The sequence below is a fragment of the Carassius gibelio genome, chromosome A20 (assembly GCF_023724105.1).
Source record: "Carassius gibelio isolate Cgi1373 ecotype wild population from Czech Republic chromosome A20, carGib1.2-hapl.c, whole genome shotgun sequence".
NCBI lineage: Eukaryota > Metazoa > Chordata > Actinopteri > Cypriniformes > Cyprinidae > Carassius > Carassius gibelio.
Genome location: NC_068390.1, coordinates 19,638,706 through 19,664,916, shown reverse-complemented (window position 1 = coordinate 19,664,916; position 26,211 = coordinate 19,638,706). Strand labels below are relative to the sequence as shown.

The window sequence follows — 26,211 nt, the reverse complement described above, 5'->3', positions numbered from 1 at the left end:
TTCCCAGTTTAACACTCTATCAGGCGATGTACAGGAACAATATTTTAATTATAGCTAAAATGATCAATTTGAATCTTCATTTTGAAGAACCGATGCTGATTCTTTAGTTCCAACATCACTCTTTTAGTCTATGCTGTTTTCTGTTGATGTGTAAATAAAACATCACTAAACCTTGTTAGTAGCATGCCTGGAGTTTAATCTTTACATTTCAACGACCAATAGTTATATTAATAAATAAAAAAATGTATATAAAAATTGCCTTATGCAACACAATTTTCATTTAAATTTCAGTTTTTCATTATTTTTTTTCTATACATTTCAATTAATTGCTGCACTTATTATAATGAGAGCGGTAGCCACAGTGTTCGCTTGCAGAGCAGGTTTAAAACTATTTAAAATTACATGAAATTGATAGATTAATCAGAATTAATTATCAAAAGGTTTAGTGAAGTTAACAAAGTTGAGAAGGTCACAGATTGAAGAGTATTTTACCAGGCCATTTTATTCATTCAGCATTTTTAAAAGTGGCCTCCAGGTTAAAAAAATTGAAGTATTTCTGTCCTATTTGGAAAAAAAGGGATGTCATTCACAACCCATTGCTGGCCAATTCTAATGGTCAAAGGTGCATTCCTGTCAGCTAACCACCGCTGTCACTAGTAATGTGGATTCAATTAAACTAAACTAACCGTTGACACCAGAAGTGACTTTGAATCAGATATGTGCTATCAGAGCTCTGACTGTAACCTCTATCTCTCACTGACTGCAGGTCAGATAAAAGCCAAGCCCTCACAGCACAGCGCCATCACTTAGTTTATCCTCTCAGCTCTGCTAGAGGGCTAGATAAGCAATAGCTGTTGTCGGAATGGCTACGCATTAATACAGGTAGACTCTTCCCAGAGACCTTGGAAACATGATTTGATTAATTTGCATTTTTCTACACGCTTTTAATCTAAAGCAACTTAAAAACTTTTTTTTTTTTTACATTTTGAAGGTGTGATAATTTCCTTGATCTTTTGAAATAAGAGTTTCAAAACTTCATTCCCAATACATTTATTACAAATAAGATGTAAAAACGGTCTTTCTGAATGTGCTGTTGGATTGATAGATTAGTTTGACAGCTCACATTTACATGTCAGTTAGTGTAAATATTCAGTAAATGAATCGACTGTGAAGAAAAGAGGACCAAGTCTGACAGTTACTAATACCAAACACCTAATGATAGGAGTAACGTGGGAAAATCTGTCTAAACCTGTGACTGTGTGCACTTACATGTCCTTCCAAAGGATCCTACCGTTCAGATCGAGAATATGAAGTTTGTTTTTAACAAGGCCCCTTATCATAGCCTGATCATAGAGCACAGCTTGAACCACTACACTACCACCACAGCTCACCGCGATGCTGTTAGGGTTCACCTAAAAATTCATCATAGCCCAAAAACTGACTAGGGAACTGACTGGATAAGCTGGGTCTCAGAAGGATCAATTAGAGCTCACATTCTCACTGACTCTAGATCAGATAAAGCCATGAAACTGAGAAGAGCTCACTTAAAATGAGGGTAATCTCCTTCTCTCGGGGTAAGGGTGATGTGCTTTCATCTCCAAACCTGGCAGAGAGATAGAGGAAAGCCAGAAAGAAAGGAATAGGTGAATTTGAGTATGTTGTTGACTTTTTTTGTTGTTGTTGTTGTTATTCATTCTGAGCTAACAAGATGCTTTGTGTGCGTGTGTGCGTGCATGCTCGTGTTTTTGTGTGCACATGCTTGTATATGGCTTCAGTTGTGGTGGTCTGAAGTATTATGCCTGATCATGAATTGTGGTTGTTTGTATTAATATCATTGTGCAAATACCATGAATTTGTGTATTGTGCAGGAAATGTGTATTTTTATGTCTCTTTTTATTGTGCAGTGGTGTATTATGAACTCGTACTTATGAACGATAGCTCTCAAGATTCACTTGATTTTAATATTGTTTAGTTTTGACTTGTAGTATGGATCGCCTCAAATGAATGCACAAAATTGAGGAATTCTGGACCGATATGTACTACTAATACATAATATTTCAATATACAGTGACCAAAATATATTGCCACAATATAATATTTTGGTTGTCTCAGTGCCTTAAAAACATTGGTGCGAATGGAAGGACCGAGTTTAAAGAGGACCTCCAAAAAATATATTTTAAGCATTTGTGGATATTTAAAATATTACTTCTTATTTAAAAGTTCATAATACTAAAGTAGAACCCTTGCACACACAAGAGAAAAAAATAAATATCTAAAATATAACTTAAAAATAATGTAAAATATTATTAATCCTAAAGCAGACCCTCCAGAGAAACATTTTGAAGGTTTTTAATTATTCACAATATTATTGTTCTATTTCTGTGCATAATTTGTTTACAAATCCTTACATTTATTATATATATATATATATATATATTATTAATATTGACAACCTGAACAAATTATTCTTTTTTTTATCATACAATTTATGTTATACCATTAATCACATTTATTCATAGGACAATTCATTAATCAAACAAATGTTGTGATTTGTGGTTTGTGCCTTGTTCGTCTGTCTTGTGGTAGCCAGTAAGTGTATCTTGTTGTAATCTATCAGCACAATCTGATTTCAGTGCTAGAGGGAGTTTGCTTCCCCTCTGAATGCTCAAGACATTGATTTATTTAGTAACCCTTCTGCCATACTCTAGCCTCGACACACACACACACACACACACGTACACACAGCGTGTCCTCGTTTCCCCTTCTAAACTGTTGCTTACTGAAAGCCTGACATTCTGCTGCATTCTCAGAAGAGCAGTTGCAGCTGTCATAATGTTAGATGTTTTGTTTTTTTATTAATTTATTTTATTAACCTCTTCCAATGTTCAAACACATCAAGATCACTGTAAAACCCATTCCAAACAACATCTTTTCCCACTTGTGTTGCATGCGTGATTGAGCGAGATCTTCCAGCCAATGATGCCATTACACAGGAACGAATGGCAACGTGTCATTTTCACGAAAGTGATCAAGTATCATTCATCTTTGACTACTTCAGCTCTGTCTTCTCCACACATATTCGGTCACACCTCAGCCCCTCTGCTTCCTTTTTCCTCACCGATTATATTTGAATAGACTCATCAATGCCAGTCAATTGGCTTTCTTTACCAGGAGCAATTACGTACCGCTCACCCCGTCTCTGTTTGTATTGGGCGATCTGATGTGCATTGTTCCCGCTCATAATAAGCTTGTGTTTTATAATGGACTTATTGCTCCAGAATATGAATCAAGTTGAATAAGCATGGCTTTTATTATTCTCTGTGATGAGGTTGTTTTTTATGGAGATTATTTTGTTTAATTAAGAACAACAATCGAAAATAGAGGGGAAATTATGAAGTGATTATGTAGGTAATTGTGTTCATTTATTATATATTTTTTCCCTACAATTTTAAGTGGCCTGTTATTAATTTTTTCTAGTTATGCGCTGCATGTGTCTGTTTGTTTATGTGACAGTCTTGTCTGTCGTGCTATTGAAATGATCTTGTAAAACATTTGTACAGGCGACGCCGTTCCACTGACAAGAAAGCTTCAATTAGAACGTTCCAAGCAAATTGATGTAAAAATTAAATTTGAAGGAATAGAACACAACAGAATCTGTCAGACTGTGCAGATTTGATCCTAGAGATGTAAGGAGTCCACCATTAAGACGATCACTTATTAATTTTCTTCTCTGCAAGACATTGCTCGATCCGATGTGTGCATAGACCTGGTCTTTCTAAGAAATCACAGTTCAGGAAATGTGAATGAATGGGTCTGTTATGTGAAGAAAGAGGACATGAAAGAAAGGGACAGTAGTCGACAGTTCGGCTGAATGACTTTGTTATAGGCCATTTTTAAAAGGGTCATTCTTTTCTTTTTCAATCAGTGCCAGCATTCAGCAAAATCTCCCAGAAGCTATCTTGCTGGGCAATTGTTGGCACTTCAACACTTCCACCTTTATGTATTCTTAGTTCTCAGTCCATTACCTTTACTTTAGAACAATTTCCGACTGAAATTATTTTATTTTTTTTGTCATTATTGACTCGCATGGTATATAAAGGTAGCCTCTTGTTTCCGTCATTTTCATATTTTGTCTTCTTGTCACATTTATTCTTGTGGAGTCTCGTGTTGTTTATCTATTCAGAGGCCACCAAAAACAGATCTCTCATTTACCAGATAAAAAATAAATAAAAATTTTATTCTGCAAGAATGCATAAAATTCACCATTAAATCACCATTAAATCAATTATAATTTCTATTTCATTATGTTCTTTTGAACTTTCTATTCATTAAAGAATTCTGAAAATAAATGATCACGGTTGTTGCGTAAAAACATAAAACTGGAGGCAAGAGTTTTTATAATATATTATTAAAATAAAGGTTAGTGTTAATTCATAATGTAACAGTTGTTCATTTTTAATGAAGTAACTGATGTTAATCATTTGTATTAGTGTATGTATAAATATCATTTATCTAGATTCATAAATGCTGTATTGAAAACTGTTCGTTTAGAAAGAGGAATAAAAGAATGCAAAGAAGTTGCAACATACAAATGTAGAAATAAAAAACCTTTTGCCACATATGTTCTTGTTAGATTAATGCCACATTAAAAAAATCAAGAATTACGTATCTAATGGATAAAAATAGAACACGACAGAAAATTTACATGTGTGTCCAAGTGAAAGATTATTTGCAGCACAGCCTCTGAATCGATTTAAGATTAAACTCTCTCTAAAATGCAGGTGAACTCAAAAAATTCTGTTGATCCCTTTACATTGCCGTCATTCGGTCTCTTCCTGTCGAGGTACTATGTTCTTGGCCAAAATACAGTACACTGCAATGTGGACCAGACTTGTCAGTGAGTCTCTCTGATTGTGAATCTCTTTTCTAGCTCCCTTTGGTTTAACCTGATTTACATCTAATTAGATTGTTGCTGAGCACCAATATGAGGGTAATAGTTGGTGGTTATATATTTCTCATCCACTCCCACCTTCACCGCTGTCGTCTATAATAATAAAATCGCTTGGTGTTTTCAGGAGGGCTGCTCTGAAACCGCTACTGCAGAGACCCAGCTCTGTTTTGGACCCTCTCCTCGTCCTACTCTGTCCTGATCCAAACCAGCTTTATGATTTAAATGATAAAAGAAAAGCCAAGCATGCATCATTTATGACACTCCGTCATTCTGATTAAAGCTGCGATGCAACCAGCACAAAAGACAAAAAAAAATAAACAAAAAGAGTCAAAAACATACATTTTTAATGAGCTCTTCCCATATTCCTTGGGTGCATTAGCAGATATTAGTGAACAGTATGTGGATTTGTAAATAGGCTGTTAATGTGCCGTTTTATTTGTGAGAACAAAATGTCCACAAAGGAATAGAAAAAACTGAATCACTTATGAATAGTCTCCACAACAAAATAGCTTAATAAACTACTAAATAATGTCTTAATGAAAAGAAGGCAGGGTTAGAGGATCATAAATATCATTAGCTCACTATAAATACTATTATATAAAAAACAAACACGTTTGTGTCTGTGTGCACAATTATGCTTTTAATCAGTTTATCTTGTACGGATACAGTGCTAATAACAAACATGCATCCAGACTGACACACACCATAGACACCCCGAGAGAGTATGGGGCATTTTATTCTGGATCAATGGGTTTACCTTTTTCTGGGACTTTATAAGATTATGTTCTGAAATATTTATAGCTGTGTGTGTTCATGTTTCTGACTTCCAGTGTGCTCAAAGTAGCTTCATTAACCTCACTGCTGGGGCCTTTAAAGGACATTTCCCAGTAACAAAAATCAAGCCCTTTTCTTTTCATTTGTTACCATTGGTTGTTATGAGCAGTATATTCAGCCTTAATCAAATATTGTTTGTTCAGCTTGACAAGTTTTTTCTTGACATTTTTGCCATTTTACGAAGACAGAGGTAAATTTCCTCACTCTCTCTTCTCTCCTATTGATGTATGTTCCAAATAATGATGTTGTTCCAAACCTGTTTAACCTTTCCTCTGCAGAACACAAAAAAAGATATTTTGGGGGACAAACAGCAATGGATCCCATTGAATTACATTGTTTTGCCAAATAAATCAAGTAGATAGATCCCATTCTGTTCATATTCTGTGCTTGTCCGTCCAGAGGAGAGCAATAGCACCGATCCGCTATCTGTCTTATTCTCCGTTTCTGACACACACTTACTGCCTTGCCAACGACTCCTGGCTGGCCATCCATACATAAATCCATACATACATCGACCCATCTATCCCTTATTGCTTCCCTTTTTTCTTACTTCCTTTTTACCTTATTCCCTCCTCTCTTACTAATGTGTATTCCTCAGTTCTTTTTCTCTTTCTTTATATATATATATAGATATAGATAGATAGATAGATAGATAGATAGATAGATAGATAGATAGATAGATAGATAGATAGATAGATAGATAGATAGACAGACAAATAATTTGGAAGAAAGGATATACATCATAAAATGTAGTTGCATGGAAAAAGGTAGGTTTGAACATGAATAAATGATATATACTTTTATTATTATTATTGGATAATGATTGACTTAAGAAGCGCAAGTAAAATAAGTTTTTGAAATAATCTGAAACATATTGCAGTTTATTAATTTATCAACACATTCTAGCATTGCTGACTTTGACATTGCAAGTGGTAAAGAAAATGTGGTTAAGTAGAAAAAAAGCTGTAGATCAGAAAGGTTTTTTTTTTAATAAAGAAAACTGAAGTCATTCGTTTTCTTTGTTTTTCACATTTTGTAAATGCTGATCAACTTAGGCAAATTAGACTGGTTTGTGCTTTGAGAAATGTTTTATCTCGTGGGTTTCAATTTGTATCTCTCCTCATTCAACTTCAAAACTGTTTATTCTTGTTAGATAGACTAAGGCACATTAATTCTATTTGTTTTTTGCATTTTCTACATGCCGGTAATTGAGTTTCACTTTAGATTCATTAAGAATTGTTGCTTATAATAAATGTTGTTTATAATGAATGCCACTATAATTTGTTTATTTTAAACTTTTATATAAATATATTTAACATTTATTCTTGAATGCAGCTAATTATAAAATGTGACTTATCAATATTTTTTTCCCAGTCTGACTTACATTCAGGTGTGACTTTTTAATCTGGAAAATCCAGTATATGCTACTGTATATGTGAGTGCTATTTGCATCCCTTCGCTCTCATTTTTCTCCTTGAAATGATCAGAAATAGAGTTCCAGTAAAGGAAAATGAGAAATTGCTCTCGTCTGTCTGTTGGAAGAAGGTGATGAGTAGAATATCTTAACAGCACATTACTGCTCTCTCATATTCACATCTTCATTCCTTTCAAATGAAGAAAAATTCAAATGATTCTTCACAAGCCACATCATTTTTATCATCGGCATCCATTTGAAACATTATAGGCCATGTGCCAGCTCTCTCTTCTCCTTCATGCTGTTTTTCGCTTTCTCTGTTTCCCTCCATCTTTATGAAGTGGTTTCTACAGCTGGCTGATCTTTCTTCACAGTTCAGCGCTCGACATTTTAGCTCTGACTCTCTCTATGCTCTTCCCTTTTCCCTTCATCCTCTTATTTTCTCCCCTCTCTCCCTCCTTCCATCCTCCTCTCTCAATTTCTCCAACACACTCTTTCTCTCTGTTTTTCTCTCTCTCTCTTGCTCTCTCACATTGCACTTGCTGTTCTTCGACCTTTTAGCTCCGTCTGTGCCATCTCTAACGGCTCTCTAAAGACGTCTTGGCTGGAAAGAAGAAATAAGAGTGAAAAACTACACAAGGCTTCTAAAAAGCTGCTTCATTTGAAAGTGACTTAGATAGAACTGCACTTCATACATCACTACAATAGAAAAGTGACCTTTTTGTCTACATTGTTTCACTAATGTGACCGTACATTTATTATGTATGTGTATGTCTTTTAGATCACTGTAAATTTGAACTTAAAAACCTTTGTGCAAGGTCATTACAGTATATACAAACTGCATTTGTTTATTTTATATCCACTATTAATGTCACGTCGTGTTTAATATGAGGGCGCGCACACACACAGTCGGAGGTCATCATATCTTGACTTGAGCTGGCCTTTAATCAAATTTAGCACATAATTGATTTTCCAGTGTGCTGACTCCTACAGTAGCGCTCCTCTGTGTTCTCCACCTCTAAAGCCGGCAGTTGAATTATTTATGCTGAAAAGACGAGAGATGTGCTCCTGGTCTCTCTGAGCAGTCCGGGGGTCACAGAAGGGTGGGACATCTCTCTCTGAGCTCATTTATATCGCATGTGACCTCCTCCAGACATTCAAGTGCAACATGGCCACTAGATAACACAGATAAACAGAATCTAGGGTGCAGGCGTGAGTCTGTAAGCTCTGTTCTGAAGTGGAGGCGGAGAGATTTAGTCTGTTTTTAAGACTAATAGCTGCCTGTACGGTGTGATGGTTTTTACAGGTTTGTTTTTTGTCTATGTGATAAAATAGAGTATCAGACATGTTCATAAAATAGTAAGTTGAATTAACAGGTAGATTAATATTTGTGTGTGTGTGTGTGGGGGGGGGGGGGGTATGTGTGTATGTGTATATGTATATATATATATATATATATATATGAGTATATACATGTATATATTTTTTATTATTATTACTTTGAAATATGTCTTTTGCTCACCAATGCTGCAATTATTTGATAATAAACAATATAATTACAATTTACAGTAACAAGCATCATTACTCCAGTCTTCATTGTCACATGATCCTTCAGAAATCATTCAGATATGCTGATTTGGTCCTCAAGAAATGTTTTTATAATTCTGATGCTGAAAACAGTTGTGCCGCTTAATATTTTTGAAGAAACTTTGATACACACTCATGCACACACACATATAAGCACATAATTTGTTCTCTCCTTTTCATGGCTTGTTTCTCTTTGTCTCTCTGTAGGTGACTGAGGAGGTGTGTGACTCTGAGCTCCTGTCTCTGCTGTTGAATGCTGGGATGTTGATCAGTTGTGTGGACACAGCTCTGTATTCTTCACTGGTCTCTCACATGCTGGCTCAGGGGGAATGGGATGTGGAGAAAGCCGCCCGTGACCTCCACCAGGCCGGCCACAGCGCTCAGGCCGGGTCCTTGCTCCTGTCCTACCGAGGATCCCACCCAGGGCAGTTCACCTTCAACAGTGCCCTCTCTGTCATTAAAAAATGGCTTTGAGGCGTATGTGTGGGTTAAAAACTGACACGGAGAGATTGTTCCTGTCTGTCTGTGTTTTTGGAGGCCAATCAATCAATAAAGGAAAGTAGTCAATCTCAGCTGAATAAAGTAAAAAATGAAATAGTGTACATTGGCACCAAATCCAGATCACAAATATCATTTCCAATTAGCCTATTCAGACAGTGTTTGTTCAGGACTTCTTCCCGCTGACAAAGGACTCAGATCACCTTCCCATTTCTCTCTCTCTCTCTCTCGCTGTCAGTTTCCCTCTCCTGACTGGAGCTCGGTGACATGAGTGTAATTACATTACTTCGGCTGTTCGGTCACGCTAGCCTGCGCTAATAATCATTATAGGCTGGAGTCGGAATTGAAAATGCCGCATGTGTGCTAACAGAGTGTTTGGCAAAAGTATGTATGTGCGACTTCATGGTTGATCGTTTCCCCACACAACTTTTTGATCTTTTCCTTTGTAGGGTTATTAATTATTTTTGAAGAAAACCGATTAGGCCTCCAGGCTGACTCTCACCTGCGTGATTGTTTAATCTGCACACAGATGCACTAAATCTATGTTAGGTAGCTGAGCAGTAATGTGACTATCTATGTACTTCAGGCAAATGTATCTGCAGTGCTCAATAAAAACATTAAAACTTCAAAAAGTTGTATTTTGCTTTAATTATCTCAAATCTGGTTTTGTTTACAACCGTTTTGGTGCACTGCACATTTTGGGCAATGAAACGTCAACAGATAAATAAGATAAATGTGAACAGGTAATATCTAAGCACCCATCTATGGGTTTAATACAAATTGTACAGAAGCTGTTTTCAATATATTATTTTATCTGGCTGTAATATCTCACTCGAAACACCCTAAGCATATTATATGCTACAATAAAAATAAAAATACTATAATACATAAAAAATGTGTTTCCAGACAGCCTAGTACACCAATATTATTATTAGTAGTGCTTGCTGAAGCATTTATCACCTACTATTACTCGTACTCATTTGAGAAACCCCTAACCCAAGGTTTTAGACTCTGATGTCCGACTTGAATTGGAATTGTGCCAATCATGTGAAGCAGACATATTCAAGAACGACATGTCTGGAGTGGTTGAATGTAGATTCTATACATCTCTATGTTTACACAGGCTAGCACCACTCAAATTTTCTTTAGAACGCATCATCTAAATTAGGTTTGATTCAATGCAGAAATCTAATTCTACACACAATCCAAACCCTACAGGGCCGATGCTGCCATCCTGTTTGAGTTCTGCTTTATTTGAAGGCTGTAAATTGGAATCTCACCCCCCATGAGAGTCTTTGTCGAGGGAGGAAGATGCATAACGCATGTTATGATTAGCAAATATATTGTAGCATAAACACCCGCATAGTCATTATCCGTTCTTATCATGACTCATAATTGCAAGTGATGTTGTTTCTGCCACTGTTTGAGTTCTAGCACAGATTAATTGCCTGTACCAAATGCGTGTGATAGCACGAGACAGCGTTGGCTGAATATATTCAGAGGTTCAAGCTGGAAACAATTAGCAATCAGTATCTTTTGGAGCATTGTCTACATTACCTGCAACTGTTCATATAGGCTACAGCTTGCATTCATTACGTTGTTTCCAAGACATCAAGATCATTGTGTTCGCTGTAAACCATGTTAAAATATCACTCAACTATGACAGAGTGCTTAGGAGAAATTTCCAAGACCGCACAATGTTCATCTAAATCCTGTTTGGAGGAGTTCAGTACAATATTTACAAGCCTAATCGTGAGGAGTCCACGTTTCTGTGAACTTCTGAACTCTGCTCCACTGTGGATCCACGCACGAGTTGCCCTGTGGACCTTATTACACATCAGCAAATAAAACCAGAGAGGGGGAACAGACGCTGTGTGATTGTGTTTTTGAGAATAGGTTTTTACACCATCATTCTCCACGGTGTGTGAGAGTGTGTGTTCTGTTGGAGATAATAATTACACCATAGCTTACAGGTAGATGGCACCTCGTCATTAGGTGGCTGTCGACGTTCTAGACGGCGAGAAGCAGCGTTCATTAATTTGGCACACTTATGCTGTGCATAATGATAATAACAGCCTATGAGACGATGAGGCTGACAGCCATGTTTTGCATAAATATGAGATTGCATGTGACTTACAGTCCCAACAGAGCTGATTGAATAATGGGCTGCAATTGAAAGCATCAGCTCACTGGAAACAACCACTATTTGTGAACCTCATTAGGGTTAGCAAAGACAGTTATTATGCTGATTGCCTTTTTAGCTTAGCCACATATTTCAGGAGGGATGTTTCTTGCAGTTAAATACTACCTGTCATGTGACAGTGTGATGTATCTGATTAAGCAATCCAAACAGGTAAGTGGGTTTTTAATCAATTTAACTAACTGTCAGGTTTAATATGGCTAAATCTATGTTAGTGTGCCTGTGGAAGGATAAGAAAGGTAAGTGTGACAGTTAAGACGTTTGTTGCAATGCTCTTTAAGAAATCCCTTGTTGTTGTTTTTTAAATTACTCAAGGGCTTTGATGCAACCATGCACAGAATTGGGAGGAGTACCTCGATAATATACACACCTCCATGACCTCCCTGTCGTCATGTGCGTGCCATGTTGCTTCCTGTGCCTACTACGTTGTTTAAAATATTTTTATAATATGTTGCTTATAATATCAGTTAGGTCCAACAACTGATCTATTGGGGTCTATTCGCAGGGGATTAGCATTACCTTATAATTAAAGAGTTTGGAAAACTGTTACGGTTACTGTTAATTCTGGGTAGTCACCACAGTGTATACAGAAATGATAAACAGTACATTTTCATTTACATTTAGTCATTTTGCAGACACTTTTACAATCTTTTTATATTATTCAAATAAGTACAAGCTAGAAAGCGATAAATAAAGCAGGTCTCAGACTTCTGGAGGGGATGTAGATTAGTAGTGAGTGGAAGTAGGCAGGTGCTGAGCCTGTGGCTGTTCTATATGCAACCATCAATGTCTTGAACTTGATGTGAGCCACAACCGGTAGCCAGTACAAGGAGATAAAGAGAGGTGTAACATGGACTCATTTGGGCTCGTTGAACACGGTAACTTTTGTTGAGTAAGCACAAGGATACCAGAAAGCGATGTGACATAACTATTCATAAAGTACTGTTTACATGATACAAACTCCACCCACACCATCTGCATCTGTGTGACATAATTAGACTGTCTGAGTAAAAACTCATTTTTAAGATAAGCAATGATTTTAAAGCCTACAAAAAGCCATGCCCTGTAGTCTTACATTGTGCTCTTCTGTAACCATGTTTACTGTTTGTTTTTAAAAATGATTGTCTGTGCTAGTCGACAGCATGTCACCGATTCTGTAGATAGAATTTAACCTGTTTTAAACCCAGAACAATCTTTTAACTTTAGAGGTGTTATGCTTTTGATCTTAAAATGTGTCAGATTCTCCCTTTGATACTGAATTTTGAGGAACGGACATTTTTTCAGGTATGTTCTTCTACATTTTATTATACCAGCTTGAAATGAGGATGCTCATGCAAGTTTAACCTGTGGAGAGCATGTTTTGACAGCAATATTAGTTTATCAATTTATCAATAGCAATTTAGTTAATTGCCTCTCCTTCCATATGCTCAACAATTACTATACCTTCGCTTTCTTTATCGAATTATTCACTCAAAAGCCAGTGTAGGGATTCAGAGAGAACACAGAATGGTTTAATTGTCATGTCATAGGTGAGCAAGGAGAATAAATGGAGGTTCTCAGCTTGAGTTAGTGACCATCGTGGATAGGAGTATCAGAGAAAAGCTAAGAATGTTACTAATGCTGCGGGTCTGTAGAAAGGTTATCGTTCTCTCTCAAACGAGCCATTTACCTCTTCTCTACAGGGCTGCTGTGCACTTAACAAAGAAAACAAGTGTGAGAGGAAACAAACAGAGAGGGACAACATGGACTGGAAAAACAGTGGTGACTGTTAATTTGATAGTTTTTATCTATTGAATGAAATTTCATTATATTTAATCAATATTACATTATAATTGTTAATAAAAACACGAATAAATTATTCAACTACAAACCCGATTCCAAAAAAGTTGGGATGCTGTACAAATTGTGAATTAAAACAATGCAATAATGTGGAAGTTTCAAATTCCAATATTTTATTCAGAATACAACATAGATGACATATCAAATGTTTAAACTGAGAAAATTTATAATTTTAAGGGGAAAATAAGTTGATTTAAAATTTCATGGCATCAACGCATCTCAAAAAGTTGGGATAAGGCCACATTTGGCATCCCCTCTTCTTTTTATAACAGTCTGCAAACGTCTGGGGACTGAGGAGACAAGTTACTCAAGGTTAGGAATCGAAATGTTGTCCCATTCTTGTCTAATACAGGCTTCTAGTTGCTCAACTGTCTTAGGTCTTCTTTGTCACATCTTCCTCTTTATGATGCACCAAATGTTTTCTATGGGTGAAAGATCTGGACTGCAGGCTGGCCATTTCAGTACCCGGATCCTTCTTCTACACAGCCATGACGTTGTAATTGATGCAGTATGTGGTCTGGCATTGTAATGTTGGAAAATGCAAGGTCTTCCCTGAAAGAGACGACGTCTGGATGGGAGCATATGTGGTTCTGGAACTTGGATATACCTTTCAGCATTGATGAAACCTTTCCAGATGTGCAAGCTGCCCATGCCACACACACACATGCAACCCCATACCATCAGAGATGCAGGCTTCTGAACTGAGCGCTGATGACAACTTGGGTTGTCCTCTGTCCGGATGACATGGCGTCCCACTTTTCCAAAAAGAACTTTTGATTTGTCTGACCACAGAACAATTTTCCACTTTGCCACAGTCCATTTTAAATGAGCCTTGGCCCAAGGGAGTTTGACTCCTAACCCTAGGGTTGTGGGCTTGAGTCTCGGGCTGGCAATACCACGACTGAGGTGCCCTTGTGCAAGGCATCGACCCCTGGACTGCACTGGGCGCCGCAGCATAAATGGCTGCCCACTGCTCTGGGTGTGTGTTCATGGTTTGTGTGTGTTCACTGCTGTGTGTGTGCACTTTGGATGGGTTAAATACAGAGCACTAATTCTGAGTATGGGTCACCATACTTGGCTGAATGTCCGTTCACTTTCATTGTATGTGATGCAGTGCCGTCTAAGGGCCCGAAGATTACGGGCATCCAGTATGGTTTTCCGGAGATTTTTTCATATTCTCTGAATCTTTGGATGATATTATGCACTGTAGATGAAGATAACTTTAAATGTTGCAATTTTTCTCTGAGAAACTCCTTTCTGATATTGCTCCACTATTTTACGCCGCAGCATTGGGGGAATTGGTGATCCTCTGCCCATCTTGACTTCTGAGAGACACTGTCACTCTGAGAGGCTCTTTTTATACACAATAATGTTGCCAATTGACCTAATGAGTTGCAAATTGGTCCTCCAGCTGTTCCTTATATGTGCATTTAACTTTTCCGGTCTCTTATTGCTACCTGTCCCAACTTTTTTGGAATGTGTAGCTCTCATGAAATCCAAAATGATTTCAAAATGTCTCAAAAGTTTTTAGTAATTTTAGTTGACAAAATGTTTGTTAAACTATAACAAAGCAAGTTTTTTTTGTTTGTTTGTTTTTTATTATTGTTTTATGTCAGTAATTTCGTTAACAGCATTAATAATGTGACTGAAACAAGTACATTCCACAAAAAACTGGGGAATACTGGAAAATCTTGTTAGTTTACCCTCATGCCCTCATTTCTCTCAGGGGGTAAGTCTTTTTTTGCAAGGGCGTGTGTTGACATCCTTTTCTACACACATTTGCTGTCAGACTGTTGACCCCCTCCAGAGACAAAGCAAGAGGATGAAAGGATGAGAGTCATCGTTGCACTAGAGTACAGTGGTAGAGAGATGAGAGAGACCAAGATAAGGGTGTGAGAGAGAGAAGGGTCTCATGGGATGAGAGGGAAACCACTTGACAAGACATGAAACAGTGGAGATTAGAAAGGCTGAGAAAGAAGCACAGCAGGTCTTCAGAAGCTAATACACATATGCACACATTTTACAGAACTTTACACAAGCACTACTCCGTGAGATACCTTAGATTTAACCGTTCAGTATAGTTTCATTACAAGGATTGTTCTTGCAAAAGAGATTATTCTCTTTTAGCTGAGTTTCTAATGCATTATGTAGCTGTAGCAATGGTACTGCAGCCCTGGTGGGGAAGTACATTCCAGAAATGCATCCTCAAAGTTTCCAGCACTTACTTATTGTTTACCATGATTGCAAATATGAGGTACAACAATAGTATGTACAAGAGGCTGGACTTTGATGGGAAAAAACTAAATTTATGTGAGTCAAAAATAAAGCATCCTTTCCTCAATTTCTACCTTATGTTTGTTGTTAAGAGAGGCGGAAAGCTTAAGGTGTCCAGTTTGACTTTGCTGGAGATGTTTTTTTAATAGACGTGAATTTTATAAAAATGTCTTAGTCTTATCTTGCTGGACTAGGTTCATGTCTTGACTGAATACACTGCGTGTACAATTCCAGTGAAAATAAATATGTGAATCCTTGGGTATAATGACTGTTTAACCCTCCTTTGGCAGCACAAATGTTTCCTGCAATTGCGGGTCAGATCTGCACAGCACTGTTTTTGAGCTGTCTGCATGCTAAAGCCTCTCAGTCATGTTAAGGTCAGAAAAATTATTTCTTCTGTTGAAGGATTCCTGTTGTTTTACTTCTGTGCTGTGGGTCATAATGTCACCCAACTATGTTAGACTTAAGACCTGCAAAATGTCCTGATTAGCTACTTGGGGATTCATTGTTTTCCATCAATATTAGCAAACTAGTCAGGCCCTGGGGGTGATAATGATGCCTCCACCACACTTTTAAAGGTTTGGCTGTTGGTGTGCTGTCATCTTCTCCCAACATTGTGTTTTCTCCTCAAACACCTCAACTTTAGTTTTATCTGTCCACAGAATATCTTGCTTGTAGCACTGTGGACATCCAAGTGTGCTGCTTTGTAAACTATCTATCTACAGTATCTCTGTCTGTCTGTTATCTATCTTCATATGTCTGTCTGTATATGTGTCATACTGCCTCTGTTGTTCTGTAGTTCAGTTTATCTACCTACTGTTCAACCTATCCATATCATTCTTCCGTTCTTCTCTCTGTCTGTTATTCTCTAGCATTTTTTACTACACAGTTTAAAGCTTGGCTGAAATGTGCTTTCGTTTGTATAAGACAGAGATATATGTTGATGCATATAATAGATTTGGTCTTATTCACACCAGTGACCCAAAAGTGCCTGTTCTGTCAGTAAGCCTGTGATCCGTTCTCACCCCAGCACTGTGTGTGTATTTACATGAGAGACACTTCTTCCCCCCTCATTGTACTCTCCTAGCTGTCCAGGTACTTACAGCCACAGCTGAATCTCTGATCAGTTGCCATGGCTACACTGTTTTACTGCAAGCACTGGTTTGAGAGATGTGAAGTGATTCCCAGTGCTGCCATTAGATTGACCAGTTGGAGTTTTGGTATGTGTGAGCATGTGTGTATGCATTATGGTTTGCATCTGTGTGTACGAGGTGTATGGCTGCAGCAGCAGGTGTCATCTTGTTACCTTGTTAGTGCAGGTTGACCATCTCCCTGATGACCCAGAGTGAGAAACACTGAGGAATCGAAATCCACTTCCAGAATGTATGGAAGTGGCTGGCATCGCATGAGCTGCAGGATATGCAAGTTATAAATATACATGTGTATGTATGCATGTATGTACACGCACACACATACATACATACATGTTAGTCACTGTGTGTCTATAAAATTGCATCCACGGATAGATTTTGTAAGTTTTGAAATGAGTGCGAAGAGGTAATTAATGCAGCTGAGAGAGAGAAAGTCGGGGACATGAAAGAGTGTGATGAGGATCTCTGAATGTGTGAGTGAGTGACCCTGGGGTGAGCTCATTTAGTTACAGCACTTTCTGCCATACCACTGGCTGGCATCACTCCCGGGGATTTGTGGGTAGTTAAATGTACTGTAGCATCAGAGTTGGTAATAGGTGGTAGACTGGAAGCAATGAGATTCCCTCATTCACAGCATCACAACTAAACACATTGACTTTTTGCATTTATATTGGTTAATTTTCCGGATGCTTTTATCCAAGGAACAGTACAAACACAGGCAATTAATCAAATCTTTAATCGAAAGCGAAAATGTAATCACATCTTCTGTCATCGTCTGATGTGTCTGTGCTAATGAAACCGCTAACAGCGCATTATCAAGTGTGCTGAAAAAGTAATTGGCTACAAGCTTCCATCCTTTGCTAAGATCTACTCATCTGAGACCGTGAACTACGCCACAAAGACTAACATGACCAACAGACACTCTGCTATTTAATATAGCTCTTCTATCCTACATAAACTCGGAATATTGTATTATAAAATGTATATTGTAATGGTTGCAGATACAATGTGGAGCAGATTTTTAATGTGAACAAGGATATATAGTTTTGGCGAATAAAAGAATGTCTGATTCTGATAAGAGTTAAGTAAAGTTTAACAATGGCAGGAAATGCAGTATTAAAACTGATTAGAGGAGAACCTTTGTGTGTGTGTGTATTTGTGTGAATATGATAGTGGCACCATTAAACAAGTTGAGAAAGAAAGAGAGAACAAAAACAGAAGAGTTTTAAAGACATATTAGGCAAGTACTGAAGTAATTACTGCATTAAGTGTGCATGTGTGTATGAGACAGACTGGGTTTTTGTGTTGTTTTTGAATATTTCTGTTCAGTTGTGGGGAAGTGGTAGAATATTAGTGCAATAATTGCTGTATTCGAGGTGTGTGGATTGGTGGAGTATGTTTGTATTCTCACACTAATTAACTGCTCAAACCATGAATCCTAAAAACAGTCAGAGGCCGATTTCACACTCCAGTCTCTCTCTCTCTCTCTCTCTCTCTATAGTGTGCGGTCTCAGATTTGAACTGTGTGGACTCCTGTAAATCACTATCCTGAGGCTTTGCACCTGTCCGTTTTTATATCAAAACACCTCTTCAAAAACAGCCAGGTGTTTTAGATGCACAATCATACATTTTCAGCCTTGTGCCTACAGTCGTACTGATATTTAGTACTATAGCACACACCTGTGATGTTGCTTAATTATCTGAAGAACTTCTAGACTGCTTTTACAAAATAGGGTTTTTTTGTTTGTTTGTTTTTTATAAACTCAATGGCACATTGTTGCCTCATAACAAACCTATTTTCTTTACTTTAAAAAAAAGGCAATAAATTAATCATGAAGAGCTTTTAAATTAAATGTTTATGTCTTGTAAAACTGCCATCAGAAAAGCATTTTTCAGAAATATGATGGAGCCACTAACAGATGTATTTGTATGCTCTCTTATTACATTTAAAATTAAAATTTAAGCAAACCTTAACCTAAGGGCCAATTCTATTAGTATCTGTAGCAGTCATTTTTTAGTATTCTGACATCAGTAAATACAGTTTAATTTCAAAGACAAATTATTTTTCCACCTCCAGGTAGCATACAGTGGCTTTTTTTTTTTTTTTTTTTTGTAGTAGTAGTAGTAATATATAAATAGAGTACCATTTTATTCAAGAAAACTGAACTGAACTTTTTCAACATTGCTTCCACAATGCTTGCAGTTGAGGTTTAAACCAAATTAATTGCATGGCGTTATACTGTAAAGTTGACCCTAATGTGTTGTTTTCTTTTCTTATTACTGTGAGCTTCTAAATCCAAGTCAAACATCAGATATTGCTTTCCCCTCTTGCATGGGAAGCTTTCATAAACAAACACAAATTAGAGGCGTTCAATCATCATTTGTGCATTTTTATTGTCATTCAGAAGTTATTTGGAGATTTGCGATGACTCAGAATGGCCTCACAAATTTAATTAATCAAATTCTTATCAGGAAGAGAGCAGCCACTTCTTCTCACTTGATGAGGTAAAAGCACTCAGCTTCTAACAGATACACACTGGCGAGCACTTCATGAGTGTTTGTTTGCAAGAAACATTTCTTCTGCATGTTTGCTTTCATTAATGTTATGTGAGACAATATTTACCTCAGAATTGGGCAGGCCTTGGATGCAGGGTTTTCATTGGTACAGAAACTGACAGAATAATATAAAAGCCATTTCTAACTTCCAATTCAGATTTCATGCAGAGTGCCTGTGTTATGGGTCAAATTGGCTTTTTAATACATTTCAGCATGAAAAATATCTGAGCAGATAATTATCCACATCTGAAATGTAAAGCAAAAAAGAGGCCCCAAAATTGAGATGAATAAGACCTCAAATGCTCTTCAAATCCAGGAAACATGCAAATCGAGCACTACAGTGCTGTATGGAAATTACCTTGCCTCATACTTTCTAAAGGGCACTTAAGCATTGAGGCTGCATCATTCTTTGCTCTTGCAAAGAGCCATTGTTTGGCCCATAGATGCTGGCTGTAAGTTGACCTTCTGGTGAGGACCTGTTGAGTACTGTAAAAATCATACCTGGAAACATCTAATCAAAGCATGTATTAGACACATAATGGCAGAAAGGCACCAGAGACTTATGATATTTCTGTCTTATTGCACATTAAGTAATTGTTGAGTGATGATGAGCAAAACTGCCATTATTTTTCTGGAAAGCACAGTGCAAGGAATGGCCACAAAGCTATGATATTTCTCCAGCTATATTGCTTTGGCATGCCTGTTAGCACTCACGTGCCCAGTGCTTCGTTCAGGAGCTTGTTGCTAATTAGATGTGGCGATTGAGTTTAACTAATGCAACTGCATGTTTACTTTTAATTAGTGGCTCTAGTCGAGTAATTGTTGAAAAAGAAGCATCCAGCTGTCCTCGTATGCCTTGGAGTACACCCGCTTAGACCTTGGACTCTCAAACTACTGCTCAAGATCTGCCACTGAAGGCTCTTACCGAGTTAATGAAGTGAGATTAGCCCAGGGGTTAAACTGGATTGTGGTGACTCCACTCCGACTCCAGCTCTAGCGCATAGTAGCTGCGTCTGCAAGATGGCCAAACAATCCCTGCAAACCTCCTCCAACAAATGCTGTGAGAGACTTAATCTCTGTATAGCTTAACATTCAGTCACATCCTGGCAAGAAACTGCTTAGATGTCCAGACCACTGGGAAGAGACAAGCAGGGGTTTTAATCCTTGCCAATGGATTGGTCTCGAGGGAAAAGGAGAAAGACGAAAATTTGAGGCTTGGATTGTTTCCCTTTTCAAGAGCCCAATTGAATCCTTGCTTCAAGTGGATAATTGAACTTTTGCCCAGTATCAGTATGTAGCCTAGTACACACACTTCACACTTGGCTTCCCTCCAGGTGCGTGTGTTTGTGTGGTGAGGAACTTGATAAATAATAGCATTAACCTCAGTAATAGGATTAAACATAGAATACTCAACAGATATTCAACCTTTAAAACCACCTGTGTTAGTTTATCGCCAACAGTGACACTTAAATCTGAGGACAACGTGTGGTAATTGATTCAATTATAAAGCCAGCTGGATGGTTTGTGTGTTGACACATTACGGGTGGTTCTTGTGTGTGCAATCTATGAAGATAACATGGATTTTCTCTCCTTAGTTAGGCCAGAATCTGAAGTGCAGTTAGAAGGCTAGATCCTTTTGCTCCAGTAAAGTTCTCCTGTGCCCTAGTAACATTTTAATGACGGATCATTATGTGATGAGTCAGATGAGGAACTGGCTCATTCATTGAACTTTTATACTTGCCAGTTAGAACATAGTCTTGTGGAGAATGTGAAAACTGCAAACCAATCACTTTTTGCCTCGTATGCCATTTTTCATCTAAATTAATTTGAAGAGCTGCATTTTTTTGTTGTTGTATCTTTGCCTTTGACAGGAGGGGAGATTGAATGGGAGAGGAAGATGGGGAAAGGACCTCAAGCTATTACTCAAAGTAGTATGCCATATATATATATATATATATATACTTTTCACTTTTCTTAGCCAGTCCCTCAGTGAGGGTAAAGATTAGACTAATTAAAGTATTTCATTAAATAACTGGTCTTGTAAATTATATATGTACCACTCATGCTGTGTTGAGACAGCTGTATTTGTCAGTGTAATGCATTCTCTCAATGTAGATCAGACTTGTGACTTGTTTGAGGTCATATTCTGTCTTTTAATGTTTACAAATACAAATATTATTTCCCTCAAACATCCCTCTCTAGATGTATTACTGAGCAGTCTTTGCATCATTTCCCAGGTCAAATCGACTCGGTGGGGCAAAATAGTGCAGTGTAGTTTGATGCTGGGAGCAGTCAAAGTCGTGCCGAATGATGGGATTACTGCACTCGTGGATATTTCTGATTGCTGTGGAAAAAGTAAAGGTTGGCAGTTCTGTATGCAAATTCGTTCCAGCAGAGGAGAGGTTGATGATTCAGCGCCAGACGGTCGTATAGTGACCCAGACACTCTCAACATCTTGCCCATCGGAAGCGACAGGACACAATGAGGGACCCTCAGTGACAGGTTGCTAATGGAAACAGTGACATGGTCAGAGCAGTGGGCTGCACACATGGCACCTTCCAGCTTTCCACACACACAGCAGCCTAATACACCTGCAAATACAATTACACACTGATTAGTCCTGGACAGCTTATTTACCCAAACACACAATTACCCAAGGTCAGGGCAGATGAGGGGTCTCTTCTTTCATTCTCTCGCACTTCCTGGTACCTCTATAACAGATTTGTCCCCCTCCTTTTGCTTTTTGTTTGACTTTAATATTTCATTCCTGGCCTGTACTTCACTATGGTAATAAAACAAGCGTATCACTGCAGTCTGTGATAATGGAAATTAGTCACGTGTGATTTGATGAGATGCACTCTCTCTCTCTCTCCCTCATTCTCCATCCATCCATTCATATATGCACGCACATGCATGCAGTGGATATAGAAAAGAATCACCCCCTTTAAAAAAAAAACAGATTTCACACTTAGTAACACATGACTTGTAAACTCAATCAGGTGTAGATAATCACCTTCTCAATGGCACACAAAGCTTTTTGACTTTTAACTATGATCAGCTGTGGTTATTTTGATTAGTTCAGCATGAAAAGAGCTTTCCTGAAACATTTTAGGCCATGGAAGTGCAACTGAAGTAAATAGTCAACTATGGGTGGGAAGGCACTGTCAAAAATCTCCAGGATAAAGTTGTGGACAGGCACAAGTCAGGAAATGGATACATATTTCTAAGGCTCTATCAATGCCTAGAAGCACAGTGAAGTCTATTATTAAAAAGTGGAAGGTATTTGGTACAACACAGACCCTCCCTAGATCAGGACGTCGCTCCAGCTGTATGAAAGAGCCTGGAGGAAACCGCTCAGAGAGAATACCACGAGACCTACAGCTACTCTGAAGCAGCTGCAGGAATTTATGACAAAGAGTGGTAATTGAGTGCATGTGACAAAAATATCACAAATACCCACAAATGTGGCTTGTATGGGAGGGTTGCAAGAAAAAAAGCCACTCCTCAAGAAAGGCCCATCATGACTGAGATTCGCCAAAATGCACCTTGAAGATTCTGAGGCAGATGAGAGTAAAATTGAATTATTTGGCCTCAACACCAAATTATATGTCTGGTGGATATCCAGTGCAGCTCACCATCCAAATAACCGCATTCCTCCAGTAAAGCATGGCGGTGGTAATGTCCTGTTATGGCGGTGGTAATGTCCTGTTATGGGGGTGTTCCTCTGCAGCATGGACTGGACCATTTGTCAGGAAGAAGATAAAATAGATGGGGCGAAATGCATTAAAATTCTTCCGAAAAACTGCTTTTCTATACCCACTGTATATATAATTAGTGAATTAATAAATTAAACCATTTTCCCTAAGAAATTGCTACTAAATTTGACAAATAATTTAAAAGAAGCAAGTAACACATTGAATTAAACATGAAATTATGAAGTAGAATGACTGAAATGCTATTTCAGTTATGTGGAAAATATATATATTTTTTTTACAGTGCAGATATTTTTACTCGTTTTCTTCTCTCCTTTACACACCAGTAATACAGTTGCCCTTAAACCTTGTGAAAGACAAATCTGCTCAGGTGTCTAATTAAAAAGAAATGAAGAAATTCTTGAGTAGGACTATCCATTGTTATTAATGTCAATGTGTTCTAAAAATACTATAATTGATTAACATTAAATCCAGTATAGTATGAAAAGGAACACATTTCTGGTTTGGTGTTGATGAAGATCCTTACTGATGGGGCTGTGGACATACATAAGACTAAATGGCTTGCAAAAACCGATATATGCAATTACCCTTATGTACACCGATATTTTGAAGTCATAAGTCCTTTTTGAGCTCCTCAAGGTCTTTCTTAAACCCAACATATAAAATTCTCATGGTGATTAGTTAGTTACTGATTAGTCTATGTTACTGAAAGGCTGACAGTATGGAGAAGTTGAATTGGTCATTCACTCTTCTGGCCGTGTATACAGCAGATATTTTATCTTAGTGTCCCTCTTTGAGAGTGTTAATTATACTTGTAAAGGAGTTGCTTTAAGGAGGCAGAATGAGATGTAATCAATGCTTAAGTGAGTTGTTTGTGTGCAGAGAGAGACAGAAGGTGGAACACACAAAGGCAGAAGATTTCACAGTCTGTGGGTAGCCATAGTTCTCTCTCTCTCTCTATCTCTCTCTGTCTGTCTCTCTCTCTCTCTCTCATTCTCTCTCTCTCACACACACACTTGTTGCTTTTATGTAGATTTAGATTGGCATGTAGTTTTAAAATAGCCTATAATATTTGTAGAAATTATGTTTTGTAATTAAACTACATCACATAAGCAGGTGTGCTATTGTATTGAATATGATTTCAATCACAGTTGTGCAGGTCTTCAGACCAACACTATGATTGCAAGAGTGATATTGTTTTTATAGAACACTTCAAAAAACAAGTATTAATACTGGGTAAAAGTAATTTTAGTCACAATATTGACATATAATTTGAAATTAAGTTAACAAACAGTGGTCAACCGTTTGACGGCAAACAAAAAAGCATGGCTTCAACAACGTCGACGTCTGCTTGCACATATAGCATGACAAATAATTAACTGCACTTGAAGCTTTCAGTAAATTAAAAATGAAACCCCCAAAACAAACTACGTTTATAAATGAAATTCTGGAAGGGATGTCGGATGGCGTTGCTTGGTGACGTAATGACGTGTGCCAATAATCAATCTATAGACTATGAGAGGAATATTCTCAAAGCAACTCATGAAAACACCTTAATCATAATATTGTTTTATTCAGAATAAGGTAAAGAATTAGATTACTGATGTCCATGTAAACATAGTCAATGACTCATTCACATATACAGTCACTTGTCACCACCTGCTGATGTAATTATTAAAGTCTTCTTATAGCATTAAGGTTATCAAAGATATAGTTGTCCTTAAATTACAGTTAATACTTATGTTGTTCCAATCTGTGTTTTTTGCATCTATTCATCACATCTCTGCTTTGACTGTGCATTGGAATGTTTAATGTCTGTTAAGAGGCATGATAAAGTCACTCAGCTGCATGCAGATATTTGCCTTGAGTGTTTTCTTACTCTAGCCCTTTCATTGTCTTCTGCCCTCCAGCTAGCATTATGCATTCAAATACAGCCTGTGCACACATTTATGATTGCTTATTGAAATGTTTTTCCACATTGCTGCGTTTAACTTTTAAGATGGATGTACTCCGTAGATTCATCTTAGGAGTTCACCCCCAAAAATAAGACAATTCTTTCATCATTTACGCAACCTTGTGCTGTTCCAAACCTTAATGGCTTACTTTCTTCTAGAACATAAAAAAGGATGTTAGGCAGAATGTCTCATTTGTTTGTGTGTTTCTTTTTAAATACCACACTACGAAAGTGAATGTCAGTGGTTTAGAACAGGATGAGGATGGGGGAATGATGACAGAATGTTTTTTTTGGAGTAAACTATCCTTTTAAACTCTATATGCATGTGTCTGCATTCAAAAAGCTTCAGGGTCGCTGTTCTTCAGAGAGTTTATTTTAGTAGGTTTCATGTGTGTGAAAATATATCTTCCTTTCGTCCTAATCCACAGAAGCCTCCAGGCAGCAGTTATCAGTGAAATGATTCGCTGACCACCCTCGTCTCTTTAAACTATTTCTCTCTTGTTGTCTTCCATCCTCTCATCGTTTGAAACAGGCAGAGTAAAAGGGAGAGGTACTGTAACGTTGCCATGGTGATGCTCTTGTCTTCATCATCGGAAATTCAATATGCTTGGTGTAATGTGTCCATATATTTGGATATGTGTGACCATGAGAGTGCATTTTTGTGTGTTGAAAGAGCTTACGTTCATACAGGCAGAGTACATGGACAAAAACAACATTGTGTGTGACTTTGGCTTTTAAGAACAAGATGTGCTTGAGATTAAAACAACACGCCACTCACAGCTGTGTACAACTAATGTTGCCTATGATAAAAAGCATACTGAGTGTCATAGCAATCTTAAAACTTTGGATACCATGGTGTGTGTGTATCTTTAATTGAAAATATCTAAAGAGAAACCTAGAGTGCTGATACAGCTGCCAGGGAGGTGTCCATTTATATGTGATTGAAAGATTCTTACATCACATGGTCAACATTTGATTTCGCATTCAGTTCACAGATGCACCAGGCTGCCTGAAATTCAACATTATAATATTCAGCAGCAGACTGTTGAGAGAAATATTGAACTGTGGCATAATGCGGTCAAAATACAAGAGGCCCACAAAGCCTTATTTTGATTTAGCTGTGTTGTCTCTCTATGCGGTTCATTTTGTACAGATTGTATGATGGCTCTATTTTAGATTTATTTTGTGCATGAATATTTCACACACTCTCAGGATTTTGCGGCAAACCGTGCTACAAGTC

At 37.6% G+C, this 26,211-nt stretch overlaps 1 protein-coding gene across 2 annotated transcripts in view; it reads left to right on the top strand.

The window, feature by feature from the left end:
- LOC127938747 (NBAS subunit of NRZ tethering complex) overlaps window positions 1–9,916 on the top strand; it is a 122,252-nt gene extending 112,336 nt beyond the window's left edge. For both annotated transcript variants that reach the window (XM_052535579.1, XM_052535580.1), the window contains exon 52: window positions 8,994–9,916. In XM_052535579.1, the coding sequence (XP_052391539.1) occupies window positions 8,994–9,260 (267 nt within the window). In that variant the 3' untranslated portion in view covers window positions 9,261–9,916. The remainder of the gene's footprint in view (window positions 1–8,993) is intronic.
- Window positions 9,917–26,211: the final 16,295 nt, after the last annotated feature.